We start from the raw sequence: 17011 nt of genomic DNA, 5'->3' as shown, positions 1-17011 counted from the left end.
GTTCCGGGATTCTTCAGATAGCATTGAGGAGTACACCACATCAGTCACTGGCTTCATCAATAAGTGCATCGATGATGTCGTCCCCACAGTGACCGTACGTACATACCCCAACCAGAAGCCATAGATTACAGGAAACATCCGCACTGAGCTAAAGGGTAGAGCTGCCGCTTTCAAGGAGCGGGACTTTAACCCGGACGCTTATAAGAAATCCCGCTATGCCCTCCGACGAACCATCAAACAGGCAAAGAGTCAATACAGGACTAAGATTGAATCGTACTACACTGGCTCTGACGCTCGTCGGATGTGGCAGGGCTTGACAACTATTACAGACTACAAAGGGAAGCACAGCCGCGAGCTGCCCAGTGACACAAGACTTCCAGACGAGCTAAACCACTTCTATGCTCGCTTCGAGGCAAGCAACACTGAAGCATGCATGAGAGCACCAGCTGTTCCGGATGACTATGTGATCACGCTCTCCGTAGCCGATGTGAGTAAGACTTTTAAGCAGGTCAACATTCACAAGGCCGCATGGCCAGACGGATTACCAGGAGGTGTCCTCCGAGCATGTGCTGACCAACTGGCAAGTGTCTTCACTGACATTTTCAACATGTCCCTGACTGAGTCTGTAATACCAACATGTTTCAAGCAGACCACCATAGTCCCCGTGCCCAAGGACTCTAAGATAACCTGCCTAAATGACTAACGACCCGTAGCACTGACGTCTGTAGCCATGAAGTGCTTCGAAAGGCTGGTCATGGCTCACATCAACAGCATTATCCCAGAAACCCTAGATCCACTCCAATTTGCATACCGCCCCAACAGATCCACAGATGATGCAATCTCTATTGCACTCCACACTGCCCTTTCCCACCTGGACAAGAGGAACACCTACGTGAGAATGCTATTCATTGACTACAGCTCAGCGTTCAACACCATAGTGCCCTCAAAGCTCATCACTAAGCTAAGGATCCTGGGACTAAACACCTCCCTCTGCAACTGGATCCTGGACTTCCTGACGGGCCGCCCCCAAGTGGTAAGGGTAGGTAACAACACATCTGCCACACTGATCCTCAACACGGGGGCCCCTCAGGGGTGCGTGCTCAGTCCCCTCCTGTACTCCCTGTTCACCCATGACTGCATGGCCAGGCACAACTCCAACACCATCATTAAGTTTGCCGACGACACAACAGTGGTAGGCCTGATCACCGACAACGATGAGACAGCCTATAGGGAGGAGGTCAGAGACCTGGCCGTGTGGTGCCAGGACAACAACCTCTCCCTCAACGTGACCAAGACAAAATGAGAAAATCTCGAAGAATATACCTACAGTATGTGGATAAAAAATAGGTGATCTCAGTTAGCCAATGCGAGAAAAGCAGTGAATGAAAGAAAACATGAGCCTGATCAGCCGATCCAGGCAGTGGCAGTACAGGTAGAGGAGGAAAAGGAGGAGGCCGGCAGCAGCACGTCGAGACGCACATTAGTTGAGATGAAGATGACAGCTAGCAGCGATCAACCAGACAGACAGACAGCCAACAGTGGCTTTTATTCCACATGTCACAAAGAAACCAACTTGTACATGATTTGATTTGCCCTAAGTGTCTAAACACTGCACTGAAAATCACCATAGACCCCCACCAACCAGGGATTCTGTAATTCTGTCATGATAGAATGTGCACCCTGAGAAGGTGATCGTAATGCATTTAGGAGGAGTGTTTACACTTCCTCCAGGCTGCAGGAGGGCTCCAGGGGAGATGTGGCATTTTATATAAATGTGAGGATGGTTCTTCTAGCACACAAACTTGGACTTGGTTATGCAGCTCTAAAGAAAATAAACAAAGTCCTAGGGATTCCTTCCTTGCGTCTCAGCTCATATCAGAGACATGACAGGAGAGTGACAGGTCAATAAAAAGGGAGAGTAGCCCATTATTGTCAGGTGACTTGCTGTGGATAAATAATATTTAGTAGCCAACTGTGATTAGTGAGAAATTAGCTTTACATAAAGTAAATGCATGCTGATATGCTAATATGTACACAGGGTAACATGCTGATATGCTAATATGTACATAGGGTAACATGCTGATATGCTAATATGTACATAGGGTAACATGCTGATATTTAGTCCTGCAGTTATGACTGTAATGTCGACAGACATCATAATAAGTACTTCCCCCCCCCCACTTTAGTTTCAGAGATTCAGAGAGGGCAACAGCCAATGGGGAGTGCTGCAAAGCTAATTAGAATACGCAGATATAGACCCAGACATGGCAGAGTTGCTGAAGGAGGATGAGGATGCCATCATAGACATTCATGGATCCTTTGATGGCTCTTGGCACAAGAGAGGATTTACTTCCAACTACGGGATAGGTGTGTACATTGGTGCTGGTACCAGCCAGCCCTAGAAAATGGTGAAGATCCACCCAGTCACAAAAAACATGGAGGCCATACATTCTTTAATTGAGAGGATGCACAGAAAATGGTACCTGTATATCATAGGTTGTCAAATGATAACATCCTCAAAAGAATGTAGCACGGAGGAACCCAGAATGCAAATGAATGTCTGAACTCTAATATGGTCGCGATGCCCCAAAACTGTCTTCGTGGTCAAAAGCCTCATTGCCAGTATGGCAGTAGCCACGTCCAATGAGGGAGCCACTGCTATATCAGATGGGATGGACTAATTGTGTATTGGCAGCACTTTGGTGACACTGGCAGCAATCAGAGAGGAGTTGTGAGAGCTGATGCTGCTTCAATGGAGTGTGACAAGGGGAGGCGCAGGTCACATGACACAGTCAAGAAAGTAAAGCAGCACCAGCAACAACTCAAAGAGGGCCATACATATGGGGCAGGCATAGCTGATTACTATTCTGCACATTTCAACAGCCATACAAAAGCCTTGGATGTGACAAATTGAGCAAGTGATATGAGAATTTGCCCAAAACTGCATATTTGCCCTACAGACCAGAATTCAAAACATATGATCTATTGCTTGAATAAAATGTATTAAACATGCTGATGTATTTGTAAAAGGTATATTTGATGTTTATTTGTCAGTTTAGAAGTGATATATGAAAAATAGATTAATTTAATGTGACGTAAATGGTCATATTTATGGAAAGTACATTTTAATTGTAGTCTGTGGTGTTTGGCATTACAGTTGTTCTCAATTGCTAAAACACAATTTCTGAAACCTTGCTCCATTTCCTGAAAACATTAAACACAAAACCTCATCTTCAAGCACTATTTACAAAACCTCTGACTCCTCTCGCAAAATGAAACATTCGCCCTCAAAACAGTTTTTACCTGTGTTCAAAATCAAACACTGCTCTCAAATCATAAACAAAGTAATCAAAATGATAAACACTCTCAAGCAGTCAGTAAACAATACACAGAAAAATAGAAAACACATTGTTCAAAACATACAGTTCTCAGGGAGAAGTACATTTTTAATCTCAAAACAAATGTCACATCTTTCCGTCATTGTCTTTTGATGAACGAAAAAATGTTCTGTCATAGTAGCTCAAAATTGATCAGAAATTACTACTCTGCTTTGCTCTTTGCAATTTAGTTTTTTGTTCTTCCTCCTCCTTGTACCCCTATTTTTACAGTACTGTACCCTGCATCTCACAAACTGGTCCTTTGTCTCTGTGATACTGTAATTATTGTTCTTTGTTGATATGAACCTGCAACCAGTCCAAATCTATTGAGCAGTCAGTACTGTTAACAAATGGAAAGCCCAATGTTCAGGGCCATACAATTTGTCCATTGTACAGTATACAGCCTACAATGCACTGTACTACAGTATACAATACTAAAAGGGACAAAAATCAAAGGAGTAAACATGTGATCAATGTTCTTCTTCTTGTCTTTGGGCTGGGTCAGGCCAGAGCACTTCGTCGACATCACAAGCAATATTGTCCCTCCTGAGGCAATGGGACAAGAAGCCTCTTGTGTGCCGTATCCAGCCCTGACATGATTCCTCACCTGTATCACCACAGGCTAAATCCATGGCTTGCAGCAGATTTACTCTGGTGTAGGGTTGTCTATCATACACTTTCCATCTCCAAGTGGAGAAAAACTCCTCAATCGGATTCAGGAAAGGCGAGTATGGAGGGAGGTACAAGGTCATAAACTGCCCATTGATGTTAAACCATTCCCTTACCTGAGCAGCTCGGTGGAAACTGACATTGTTCCACACTATCACATAGGTGGGAATGGGATTCTCATTTAGCTCTTGACCCTGCTGCTCTTGAACCTGCTGCTCAAATAAAATATCTCTTAGATTGGCAATAAATCTTAGAAGGTGCCGGGTGTTATATGGCCCGAGTGTAACATGGTGATGTAGAACACCATGGTTGCCGATAGCAGCACAGATTGTGACATCGCCACCTCGTTGACCAGGGACTTCAACAACGGCCCGCTGTCCAATCATGTTTCGGGCCTCTCCCTTCTCCTCTTTGTTAGATTGAAGCCTTGATTCATCGACAAAGATGAACTCATGGGGTCTGTCCAAGGATTCCAAGTCAAATATTGTCTGTGTAGAAATACAATATACTGTATGTAGGATTTTGTAAGTGGTACAGAGACAGTGCTATACTGTTGAGTACAATTAGGCCTACTGTATGCATTTCTGATTCACATACATTGGATGTACTGAAGAGTAATGTCATTCACATAGTATGTGTTAGTACTGTAGACAATCTGGATTACAGTAAATGTTTCTGAATGTACACTTACTTGCACATACTGAGCTCGCAGTTCTTTCACCCTTGGTGAGTTGCGCTCAAAAGGTACTCTGTGTACTTGTTTCATTCGCATCCTGTTACGATGGAGGACACGGTCAATAGTGGAAATGCTCACACTGTTCGATTCCCTGGAAGTGTGTGTTCTCTTGTATCACTCGTTCCTGGATTTCTCTGAGTCGTATTGCATTATCTTGAAGGACCATGCCAACTATAACGGCCTCTTGCTCCCCAGTGAATATAGCTGTCCTTCCACCTGCATGTGGCAGCCTTGCAATTCTACAAAAAGTAGTTGTGCAGTTACAAAACATATTCATGCAGTACAATACATACAGTGATTAACTTTACAAATGTCTATTGAAACAGCTGCATATAGTGTAGTACAGTAAATTTGCAATTACAAAAATACAGTAGTACACTGTACCTGTTCTCTTCTCTGAATGTCCTTACTATGGTGGACACAGAAAATCGGCTCAAATTGGGTTGCACTCTAAGTCCTGTTTCCCTCATTGGCAGTCCATGGACAAGAACATGGTCTATGACTGTTGCTCGAATTTCATCAGATATTTCCACTCTTTGTCTTCCTCTTCCTCTTCGTCCTCCTCTTCCTCTTTCTTGCCCTCCTCCTCCTCCTCTTCCTCCTCGTCGCCCACCTCGCATACGCACTCGTCCTCGTCCTCTCACATTGTTTCTTCTATCCATTCTCAGACTTTCTCCTTCCCACCTTCAACAACCTGTTTGCTCTCTGAACTGCCTTACATTGGTTGTGTCGCATCATTTGAAACAGGTTAAATCCATTTTGAGTGGTTGTGTTCAATCAATGACATGTGTTCTCTATTTGTGTTTGATTGTTCCCTCTTGTGTTTACCAGTATGGATGACATGTGCATTAGAGTGCAGAATGTGTTTTGAGAATGAGAATGTGTTTAGAGTTTTGCTGAAAAGTCTAAGTGAGATCTGCATATTGTGTTTACCATGTGAAATGGTTTAAGGTATTGACAACAGACTGCATAATTAGCTAAATGAGTCCAGGCAACTGAGAACTTTGTTCAGCCAATGGGTTTTAGTGTTTTAGCAATTGAGAAAAACTGTAATGCCACAGGGGGGCAACAGTGTCCAACTGATCAGGGAAACCCAGTTGGCAGGACGTTAATGCCACAGAGGAGCAACAGTGTCCAACTGATCAGGGAAACCCAGTTGGCAGGACGTTAATGCCACAGGGGGACAACAGTATCCAACTGATCAGGGAAACCCAGTTGGCAGGACGTTAATGCCACAGGGGGGCAACAGTGTCCAACTGATCAGGGAAACCCAGTTGGCAGGACGTTAATGCCACAGGGGGACAACAGTGTCCAACTGATCAGGGAAACCCAGTTGGCAGGACGTTAATGCCACAGGGGGACAACAGTGTCCAACTGATCAGGGAAACCCAGTTGGCAGGACGTTAATGCCACAGGGGGACAACAGTGTCCAACTGATCAGGGAAACCCAGTTGGCAGGACGTTAATGCCACAGGGGGGCAACAGTGTCCAACTGATCAGGGAAACCCAGTTGGCAGGACGTTAATGCCACAGGGGGGCAACAGTGTCCAACTGATCAGGGAAACCCAGTTGGCAGGACGTTAATGCCACAGGGGGGCAACTGTGTCCAACTGATCAGGGAAACCCAGTTGGCATGACGTTAATGCCACAGGGGGACAACAGTGTCCAACTGATCAGGGAAACCCAGTTGGCAGGACGTTAATGCCACAGGGGGACAACAGTGTCCAACTGATCAGGGAAACCCAGTTGGCAGGACGTTAATGCCACAGGGGGACAACAGTGTCCAACTGATCAGGGAAACCCAGTTGGCAGGACGTTAATGCCACAGGGGGACAACAGTGTCCAACTGATCAGGGAAACCCAGTTGGCAGGACGTTAATGCCCTGGCATTTGCTGCCCAGTAATAATGCTTAAAGATGGGGAGGCCTAAGACGCCACTTTCCTTGGGCTTTTGCAAGTGGGCTTTACGAATACGATGGTTTTTGTAACCCCAGACAAATGACAAGATTGCCGAGTCCAAAGTCTTAAAAAATGACGAGGTAAGACAAATAGGAAGATTCTGGCAAAGATAAAGTGTAACAAAGTGAAAATGTAAAGTTTCCATCAACCTGGGCGCAATGTAGACATCAAAGAACGGTGCAGTTCGCGGTAGAGTAGTGGGTGAAACCATTCACTTCAGGAAAAGGGGTGATATATATAAATAAAGTTTCCTTTCATTTTGTGTTACTGAATTCATAAAAATATTTGCTGCCATTGTAGTAAGGTTGGTAATACGAGAGGTCTTCGGACTTAGCTTTTTTTGTACTATTTTCTTTTGAAAGAACAACTAGTGGGTTTGGAGTGCCTCTCCCCTATTTGGGAAGTTGGTCTGCCCGCTCCTCAGTCTGAGAGAGATATTCTGAGAGCAGGTTCGTGTTCCTCTGGATATAAAAACGGTTTAAAGCTGTATAACATAAGTGTTGTTGGAAAACTGGTTCATATATCCTAAAGTCAATAGCAAATGTGGCTATGTATATATTTATTTTGCCGTTAATGTATTGAAGACCTATTTCAGCAAGTGAACCAAGTTTTTGCTGGCTTAGCTAGCCATGTTAATGATGAGCTAACTAGCACTGTTGGTCACTGCACTACAACGTCACGCTAGCTATTGCCAGCAGGTGACTTATTGAAACTAAGTGAATGTTTATTTTCTTACTACCTTAAAAGGTTTATATAAAAGGGTTGTACTTGTGCTCTGTATTTATGGATTAATATGACTTCACATTGAGGGTATGTTTCACTACTGTTGCTCCTATCTAAAATATATATTGTGTCCTACCTAACCAGTGAACGCGAGGCTGTGACCGTCCTGTCAATGCCTGTCATCACTGTTTGATATTTTTTACTGCAGGTATGCTTTTCTATATTTTTGTTATTTTCTAAACACAACGCATGTATACTACACGATCACTTTGTGGATTCAGTCTGAGAGAGATATTCTGAGAGCAGTGAACGTGTGGATGTGACCGTCCTGTCAATGCCTGTCATCACTGTTTGATATCTTTTACTGCAGATAAAACCCGAGTCAACCTGAAGTGTGGGTGTCCGTGTGCCTTTCTTCTGGGGGGATATGTGAAGTTGGTTACAAAAGGAACCTGGGAAGAGAAACCATTTTTATGGCATTAATGCGCCCCATCATAGAAAGAGGCAATATTCCCCAGCTCTCTATGTTTTGTTTTAGCTTTGCAACCAGATCACTGTAGTTAAGCTTGAAGATAAACTTTGGGTTTCTAGGTATGTTTAGACCCAGGTAAGTTAAGTGATCATGCACCACTTTAAATGGTATCCTCTCTAGCTCACTTGTTGTACAATTATCTGAGATACACGATGTCACTTTTTCCCCAATTTATTGAATTTCCAGATAGTTTGCCAAATGAATTGATTAAGTCTAGTAGGTTAGGGACAGAGGCTACTGGGTCTGAGAGGTATAAAAGCACATCGTCTGCATATAACGAAATGATGCTTTCTATGTTTCCTACTTTAAGACCTTGGATATTAGGATGATCCCTTATTTGTATCGCCAGGGGTTCAAGGGGGACAGCGAAGAGCAGAGGACTGAGTGGGCAACCCTGCTGGACAGATCTCGGTAGTTCAAAGGGACTGGATTTGTCTCTGTTGGTCAGAATAGAGGATGTTGGGCAGGCGATCTCCTCCAGTCACATGCGATTCCCTTTTGTTTTATGGCAGACTCATATGAAATAATATGACCTCTCATAACCACTTGAAAAGGTTCCTATAGTGTAGAATCAGATACCACTCCTGTGTCATTAGTCTTTGGCTTGGATGCATATTTGATGTGGTTGAAATACTGTCATCTTTTATGATGCTGATAAAGACAGGGGCCGTCTGTTAAGGTGCTAACTGCACAGTGTAGCTATAGGTTATACACTGAGTGGACTAAATATTCACAACACTGTTATGACCAGTTTCTCTGGTATCTCGTACTTCAGGATATAAGAGAGTAGTCGACCACTTAGATGGAGAGTTGATTCATTGTTATGTAATGGTTACAGTACTGGATTCAATGACAAGCGGTACGGGCGTAGCCTCTTGTCATCTGAATGACTTCCATAGAAAACCTCTCAGTTTATATAACGCTCTCCGAGCTACTTCCATCCCACAGTTGCCAACCATTATTGAGTGTCACTCATCTCCTACAATAGGATCCCCATACATAGTATCGTGTGGCAAATAGTTTCAACATCTTTAGTTACTAATATGTACTAATGATTTACTTAAATCACTCAGTCATCTTATAAATTATAATCAAAACCAAATTACTTATCTCAACCAAATTTAGAATGACAATTCTTATTGATTCACTTGGTCCTATCACTCAAAATTAAAACCCTCAACTCTAGCACCCATTACAACTGTCAGAATGTACACTTGTATTAACATACAGTATAAATATCCATAATTCTATTATGACATTCCTCATCCTGATAATAACTACAGACCATCATCTCAATGCATTGTTAGTACTATTAATTTAGCAGTGTACTTCCTACCCAAATTAGCACATTTAGATAAATCCCAATCTATTATGGACACATCTAACCAACCCCTTCCTTCCCCGGCACTTAAATCTTCTGGTGTCTCTTCATGATGTTCTTCAGACAGCTTCATAGTTCAAAATGAATTGCCCATGACAATGTCCCAACTTCAACGTCTCATCCGAGTCACCACCATCTCTACAACCTCAACCTGTGTCTTGTCCATTTGCCAACCAGTATACCAACAACATGAGAAATGTTGTATTTGAACAGATCTTTCTCCATTCTCACTCAATGGTGGACTCCTGTCACACTCCCTCCAGATGAAAAAAGCATGAGAGAAGATCCGTTGCCAGCTTGGATTGTCTGTTGTAGACCGGTCGCAGGTAGAAGTGGAGGAACGTCTTCAACGCCTCTGATGTTCATCTTCAGCCGGTTCACAGGTTGTTTCTTTTTAACCCTCCCGTTGTCCTAGGGTCAAAATGACCCGCCACTGTGTTGAACCAACTTTCTTTAATTTTTATATTTTGGGGATCAATTGTGAGAAGGAGGCAGTGAGACTTTAAAGAAAGTATCACTGCCTCCTTCTCACAAATGATCCAAAAAATATAAAAATTTAAGAAAGTTGGTTCAACACAGTGGCGGGTCATTTTGACCCTAGGACAATGGGAGGGTTAAGGTTCACACCATTCTAGACCAAATGATCCCTGCTATGCATCAAGACACCATCTGTATTTACCTCAAGAGAAGACAGAACACAACAGTTTAATTGAGTTCATTTCTATTCCAAGAAATCCAAGAAAGAATTGACTATATGACAAATTATTATGTTTGACCAATTATTCTTAATACCAATTTCTAATATACTCCCCAATTTATGTTAGGTAAACCCTCCACAGATATAGAAATGAATGGTGTGACAGTCAGGTGATTCTTAAAATTCTGGAAGATCTTGAAGTTCTTGGAGGTGTGTCCCTCCGCCGAGGGAATCAGCCAGAACACGTAGCTCATCAGTAGCATTCCCCTTGCCATCGTCTCCCATCACCTGATCCTTGTCAGCTCCAGCATCCTCAGCTCCCTCATCTCTAGGTGGTCGGTTTCCTCCTAGTACTCTGTTGCAGTGGTTTAGATGATACCAGGTCCATCTCACCTCTATCCGTACATCCGTTGGTGTAGACTGGGTGACGATGTATGGTCCTTTTAGCTCTGACCCTTCTTCCGTCACTAGGGTCTAGGATCATGCAGAGTCCTTCTCCATTTATCAACATCGCTCTGTGGAGTTTGTCCTTCTGGCAGCGTACCAATAGGGAAGTTGAGAATCCCTACTGCAAAGACACACAGACCAGCAACACCTAGTACTGACCTCCCCACCTGGGTTTTGTCCATCTCTGACTTCTTTAATCCTTTACCGCCAGTCTCCAGGGTGCATACAATGCCCAGATTCTCCTGTTAGGTTTGGCAGAGAAGCCTTCACCCGTGGGAAGTCTTAGGCACATTGTTAGGTGAGACACCATATGCTACCATACCCTGTCTTCCTATCAGTCAGGAGAAGCCTTGATATTAGGAAGTGCACATTTTTTGCATCTTGTTATAGGTCACTAGTTTCATAAACAGGCCTCCCCTACATCCTGCCTTATACCACAAATACACTTTCACCTAAAAAATGTAATCTAACCCATAACACATTAATTACTACTGCTCATATTCTTAATACAATTTGCATATTTACCACAAAAAAAATTCAAAAAATAAAATGTTTTTACCAAAAAGCCTTATGCGAGCAGTACTTCCCCCCTTTGGACACATGACTCACATCGTGATTAATGCGTTCAAAAAACCAAAACAACAACATTGCCTGTTAAACCAAAATAATAAATGAAATTAAAATGACAACATTTGATAATACCTTAACTTAATTGTATCCCATTAAGTAATTCAAGTAATATCAACATTGACTAGCGCCATGTGTTCCTCATTCAGGACTAGCTCTCTCACTCTGCCCTTATTATGGTCTGAATCATAGATATGACTATTGCCAAATTATACAATTCTTCATAATTATCAGTATTATAAATTACCCTCAACTCTGTATAATAAATTACCTACCTCTTCAAGGTAAAATGAAGCTCTGGTTTACTCTTAATGGAGACAGTTTTTCCAGATATCGGTCTACTAAGTTGGCTATCCATTACTTTTATTAGTTCATCCAATATTAGTAATCAAATACGAATCAAATCCCCAACTTGATCTTTATTAAGATTTTGTTTGCCTATTTTGTCATTGGTGCCATGATTCAACATGATCGCTCTGAGCATTTGTTGTTGAATCACAGCACCATGTTATTGTCTTATTTGCTATTTCTCCTTACATCTGTTTACGTACTTGAATACCACTAATCTGTTCCCCTCAACAAAATATTGCATTTTAAACGTTCATTACAGCTCAGCTTTACCACAGATAAGCAGAATTTAACCTATTAACTAAATGAAAGTCTGCTTACCTGTTAGTTCGGCTGTAAACTGCATCCTGTTCGCTTAGACGGCAATCTGTTATGACGAGTTTCTCTGGTATCTCGTACTTCAGGATGTAAGAGAGTAGTCGACCACTTAGATGGAGAGTTGATTCATTGTTATTTAATGGTTACAGTACTGGATTCAATGACAAGCGGTACGGGCGTAGCCTCTTGTCATCTGAATGACTTCCATAGAAAACCTCTCAGTTTATATAATGCTCTCCGAGCTACTTCCATCCCACAGTTGCCAACCATTATTGAGTGTCACTCATCTCCTACAATAGGATCCCCATACATAGTATCGTGTGGCACCCAGAGCCAGGCCATTCCATCACGTACTCTTTCTAAGATTAGCAACAGTGGCCCCTAATCTATCTTGGCACGCCGACCTTCTGGCCCCCCATCCGTGACCGACACAACACATGGCGTGTCCTTCTCCTCTCTCTCACCTACAGCTGATGACTTTAAAGACATTAATAAATGCTGTATCAAATGACGTTATATCAAACACCTTCCTAATATTGAGTTACCTCCCCACTTTTGCCCTCAGAACAGCCTCAATTCATCGGGGCATGGACTCTACAAGGTGTTGAAAGCGTTCCACAGGGATGCTGGCCCATGTTGACGCCAATTCTTCCCCCAGTTGTGTCAAGTTGGCTGGATGTCCTTTGTGTGGTGTACCATGAGCGTGAAAAACCCAGCAGCGTTGCAGTTCTTGACACAAACCGGTGTGCCTGGCACCTACTACCATACCCCGTTCAAAGGCACTTCAATATTTTGTCTTGCCCATTCACCCTCTGAATGGCACACACACACAATCCATGTCTCAATTGTCTCCAGGCTTAAACATCCTTCTTTAACCTGTTTCCTCCCATTCATCTACAAGTGACATCAATAAGGGATCATAGCTTTCACCTGGATTCACCTGCTCAGTCTGTCATGGAAAGAGCAGGTGTCCTTAATGTTTTGTCCACTTAGTGTAAATTGCACAATAATGATCCATTGATGGATTTTCTTATGTAGTCTATTGTTTTCTCTGTATTGAACCTGCCTGCCACCCGCCCGCCTGGGGACTGTGGGTTATGAGACAACCCCCGCATCACTAGCTTGCATGTTCTGCAGCCTTGTAGAGATAGGGAGGGGATGACTGGGAGGCAGGTTGCCATTTATTGTCATGAATCTTGCCCTGGAGGCAGTTCTGCAAAGTGGTCACTAGCTGGCACAGGCATAAAGTAATAATATCTGATTTTAATGCTAACCTTAACCTCACTGCTAATCCTTACCTTAAATTAAGACCATAAAACACCATTATTTTCCACAAATGTTTACGATATAGCCAATTTTGACTATGCAGCTGGCATATCTAGAGGAAATCGTGCAGTTCTGCCTCCAGGGCAAGATTCATGACAAAACGTCAACCTGCGACTGGGAGAGGACAATGTAAAATCGATAACGAAATTGTTTTCACAATTAACGTGCTTTTTCTTGTTTAAAGTATGTTTTATTATGAAAAGTACAATATATCCATGTATAATTATGGAGCATATGTCCATGTACAATTTGTTTTTCAACATAAAAGACATACAAAAAAATATCACATTGGTATTTCAACAGTGTTATTGTAAGAGTTTAAATGTTTAAACAGAGGATACATCTACAACAATATAAAACAAGTGCAGTATGTTCTGAGTATGTTACCTCAACGTCAACTCATAACGTCCCACTATAACTTCATGGGAGTCTAGTGGAAAGACTGCATGTTGCTTTGGGTGGATTCATCAACATTTGCAGAATATTCCTGTAATGTCAGATGGCATCTTGTCAGACGGCAACAGCCTAGTCGGCTGCAGACACTCATAAGGAGTTCAAGTAGTTTATTTGCCATTTGCAGGTATTAAAAGTAATACATACATTGTAATTCCTTGTTGGAGCTCATATAGGACAGTACATACCAGTGGAGGCTGCTGAGGGGAGGACGGCTCATAATAATGGCTGGAACGGAGCCAATTAAATGGCATCAAACACATGGAAACCATGGAAACCATGTATTTGATGTATTTGATACCATTCCACTCAATCCGCTCCAGCCATTACAAGCCTGTCCTCCCCAACTAAGGTCCCACCAACCTCCTGTGGTACGTACACACAAACAGTAAAATATATCATAAGAACATCAATAAAACATGCAAAGTGGTAAGATCATAAAAGGAAAAAATGTTCAGTCATGTTCTAAAAGTCTGATGGAAACAGTTTAGGTTGCTTGATTTAACAGGCAGATAGAACTGGGATAGAAGCTGTTCTGGAACCTGGGATCCAGAAACTGCCTAGCAACCACTGGTCCTCACTAGACTGGTGCCCTGCATGTCTATTTGTTCATTGGAGTTTATCAGGTTTTGAAGTGATGTCTGTGTTTGTTGGACACTTAGTGCTGGAATGAGGTGTCTGTTTGTTCCCAATTCTATCAGAAATGATGGTCCTCATTTGAAGGTCCTGAGTCAAGGTCCTCACTATTATAGGAAGATATGTGAGTGTGTGTCCAGTGTGTGTGTGTATACAGAGTGTGTGTGTGTCCAGTGTGTGTGTGTGTGTCCAGTGTGTGTGTCTCCTGTGTGTGTCCAGTGTGTGTGTGTGTGTGTCCAGTGTTTGTGTGTGTGTGTGTCCAGTGTGTGTGTGTGTATGTGTGCGTGTGTGTGTCCAGTGTGTGTGTGTCCAGTGTTTGTGTGTCCAGCATATGTGTGTCCCCGGTGTGTGTGTCCAGTGTGTGTGTGTCCAGCAAGTGTGTGTGTCCAGTGTCTGTGTGTGTGTGTCCAGTGTGTGTCTGTGTGTGTGTCCAGTGTGTGTGTGTCCAGTGTGTGTCCAGTGTTTGTGTGTCCAGCATGTGTGTGTCCAGTGTGTGTATGTGTGTGTGTCCAGTGTGTGTGTGTCCAGTGTGTGTGTCCAGTGTGTGTGTGTGTGTGTATGTGTGCGTGTGTGTGTCCGGTGTGTGTGTTTGTGTGTGTGTGTGTCCAGTGTTTGTGTGTGTGTGTGTGTGTCCAGTGTGTGTGTGTGTGTATGTGTGCGTGTGTGTGTCCAGTGTGTGTGTGTCCAGTGTTGGTGTGTCCAGCATGTGTGTGTCCCCGGTGTGTGTGTCCAGTGTGTGTGTTCCAGCATGTGTGTGTATCCAGTGTCTGTGTTTGTGTGTCCAGTGTGTGTCTGTGTGTGTGTCCAGTGTGTGTGTGTCCAGTGTGTGTGTGTTCAGTGTGTCCTGTGTGTGTGTTTGTCCAGTGTGTGTGTGTCCAGTGTGTGTGTGTCCAGTGTGTGTCCAGTGTTTGTGTGTCCAGCATGTGTGTGTTCAGTGTGTGTCTGTGTGTGTGTGTGTCCTGTGTGTGTGTGTGTGTCAAGTGTGTGTGTGTGTATGTCCAGTGTGTGTGTGTGTGTGTCTGGTGTGTGTGTGTCCAGTGTGTGTGTGTGTGTGTGTCCAGTGTGTGTGTTTATGTGTGCATGTGTGTGTCCAGTGTGTGTGTGTCCAGTGTTTGTGTGTCCAGCATGTGTGTGTCCCCGGTGTGTGTGTCCAGCATGTGTGTGTGTCCAGTGTCTGTGTGTGTGTGTCCAGTGTGTGTCTGTGTGTGTGTCCAGTGTGTGTGTGTCCTGTGTGTCCTGTGTGTGTGTGTGTCCAGTGTGTGTGTGTGTCCAGTGTGTGTGTGTCCAGTGTGTTTGTGTCCAGTGTTTGTGTGTCCAGCATGTGTGTGTCCAGTGTGTGTCTCTGTGTGTCCAGTGTGTGTGTGTGTGTGTCCTGTGTGTGTGTCCAGTGTGTGTGTGTGTGTGTGTGTCAAGTGTGTGTGTGTCCAGTGTGTGTCCAGTGTGTGTGTGTGTGTGTGTCGGGTGTGTGTGTCCAGTGTGTGTGTATGTGTGTGTCCAGTGTGTGTGTGTGTGTGTGTGTCCAGTGTGTGTGTGTGTCCAGTGTGTGTCCAGTGTGTGTGTGTGTGTGTGTGTGTGTCCAGTGTTTGTGTGTCCAGCATGTGTGTGTGTCCGGTGTGTGTGTCCAGTGTGTGTTGGTGTGTGTGTGTCCAGTGTGTGTGTGTGTGTGTGTGTGTCCAGTGTGTGTGTTTGTGTGTCCTGTGTGTGTGTGTGTCCAGTGTGTGTTGGTGTGTGTGTGTGTGTGTGTGTGTGTGTGTGTGTGTCCAGTGTGTGTGTGTGTGTGTGTACCCAGTGTGTGTGTGTCCAGTGTTTGTGTGTCCAGCATGTGTGTTTGTCCAGTGTCTGTGTGTGTGTGTGTGTCCAGTGTGTGTGTGTGTGTGTATGTGTGTGTGTCCAGTGTGTGTGTCCAGTGTGTGTCCGGTGTGTTTGTGTGTGTCCGGTGTGTGTGTGTGTCCAGTGTGTGTGTGTGTCCAGTGTGTGTGTCCAGTGTGTGTTTGTCCAGTGTGTGTGTGCTCAGTGTGTGTGTGTGTGTGTCCTGTGTGTGTGTGTGTTTCTAGTATGTGTGTCCAGTGTGTGTGTCCAGTGTGTGTGTGTCCAGTGTTTGTGTGTCCAGCATGTGTGTTTGTCCAGTGTGTATGTGTGTCCAGTGTGTGTGTGTCCAGTGTGTGTCTGTGTGTGTGTGTGTGTGTGTGTGTGTGTGTGTGTGTGTGTCAGTGTTACCATGGTTATTATTTACAGGGACACTGAGGAGTCATAACAAACCCTAAACCCTGGATAGAGGGGCTCAGTGAATGTGGAGTGGAATGTGTTCAGGTGGGTCAGTGTGTCAGAGGAGACTCTGTAGAAGGACAGAGTGCCGGCTGGCCAGTCCAGATACACTCCTACTCTGTGGGAGCTGGAGGAGGGGACGTCTATGGTAGTGGACTTATTATTGTGCCTGGCATAGTAACTGTTGTCAGAGCAGACCAGACTCCAGGACTTGTCATTACATCCAATCCCACAGTCATAACCCCCTCCTCTCCTGCTGATTCCTTTATATGCCACTCCTATACCAGCCCCTCCCCCACTCCACTGTACCTCCCAGTAACAGCGCCCAGTCAGACCCTCTCTACACAGCACCTGTCTCCAGTCCTCAAATCTCTCTGGGTGATCAGGATACGGCTGCTCCTCTCTCCTACATGTCACCTTTCTGTTCTCCTCAGACAGAGAGAGGAATCTGTTTACTGTGTTTAGGTCCAGTGTGAGATCACAGACATCTGATGGATGAAACCAGACACAATATTAG

General features: G+C 43.9%; 2 protein-coding genes and 1 long non-coding RNA gene across 3 annotated transcripts in view; 1 reads left to right on the top strand and 2 right to left on the bottom strand.

Annotated features, from left to right (window-relative positions):
- The window catches only part of LOC311115711, an 81362-nt gene that overhangs the window by 18968 nt on the left and 45383 nt on the right, over positions 1–17011 (top strand). The gene's annotated exons all lie outside the window — the stretch shown is intronic.
- Positions 1–17011, bottom strand: part of LOC311115710 (NLR family CARD domain-containing protein 3-like) — a 105908-nt gene that overhangs the window by 69055 nt on the left and 19842 nt on the right. The gene's annotated exons all lie outside the window — the stretch shown is intronic.
- Positions 16188–16992, bottom strand: LOC311115702 (stonustoxin subunit beta-like; the record flags this gene model as incomplete). The annotated part of the gene is made up of 1 exon (XM_084190852.1): positions 16188–16992. A coding segment is annotated over one exon (534 nt), but the record flags the coding sequence as incomplete, so codon positions are not given.

Source organism: Coregonus lavaretus (assembly GCF_964263955.1).
Source record: "Coregonus lavaretus genome assembly, contig: HAP1_SCAFFOLD_530, whole genome shotgun sequence".
Lineage (NCBI taxonomy): Eukaryota > Metazoa > Chordata > Actinopteri > Salmoniformes > Salmonidae > Coregonus > Coregonus lavaretus.
Note: the sequence above shows the minus strand (reverse complement) of the source record. Positions and strands in the feature narration are given on the sequence as shown.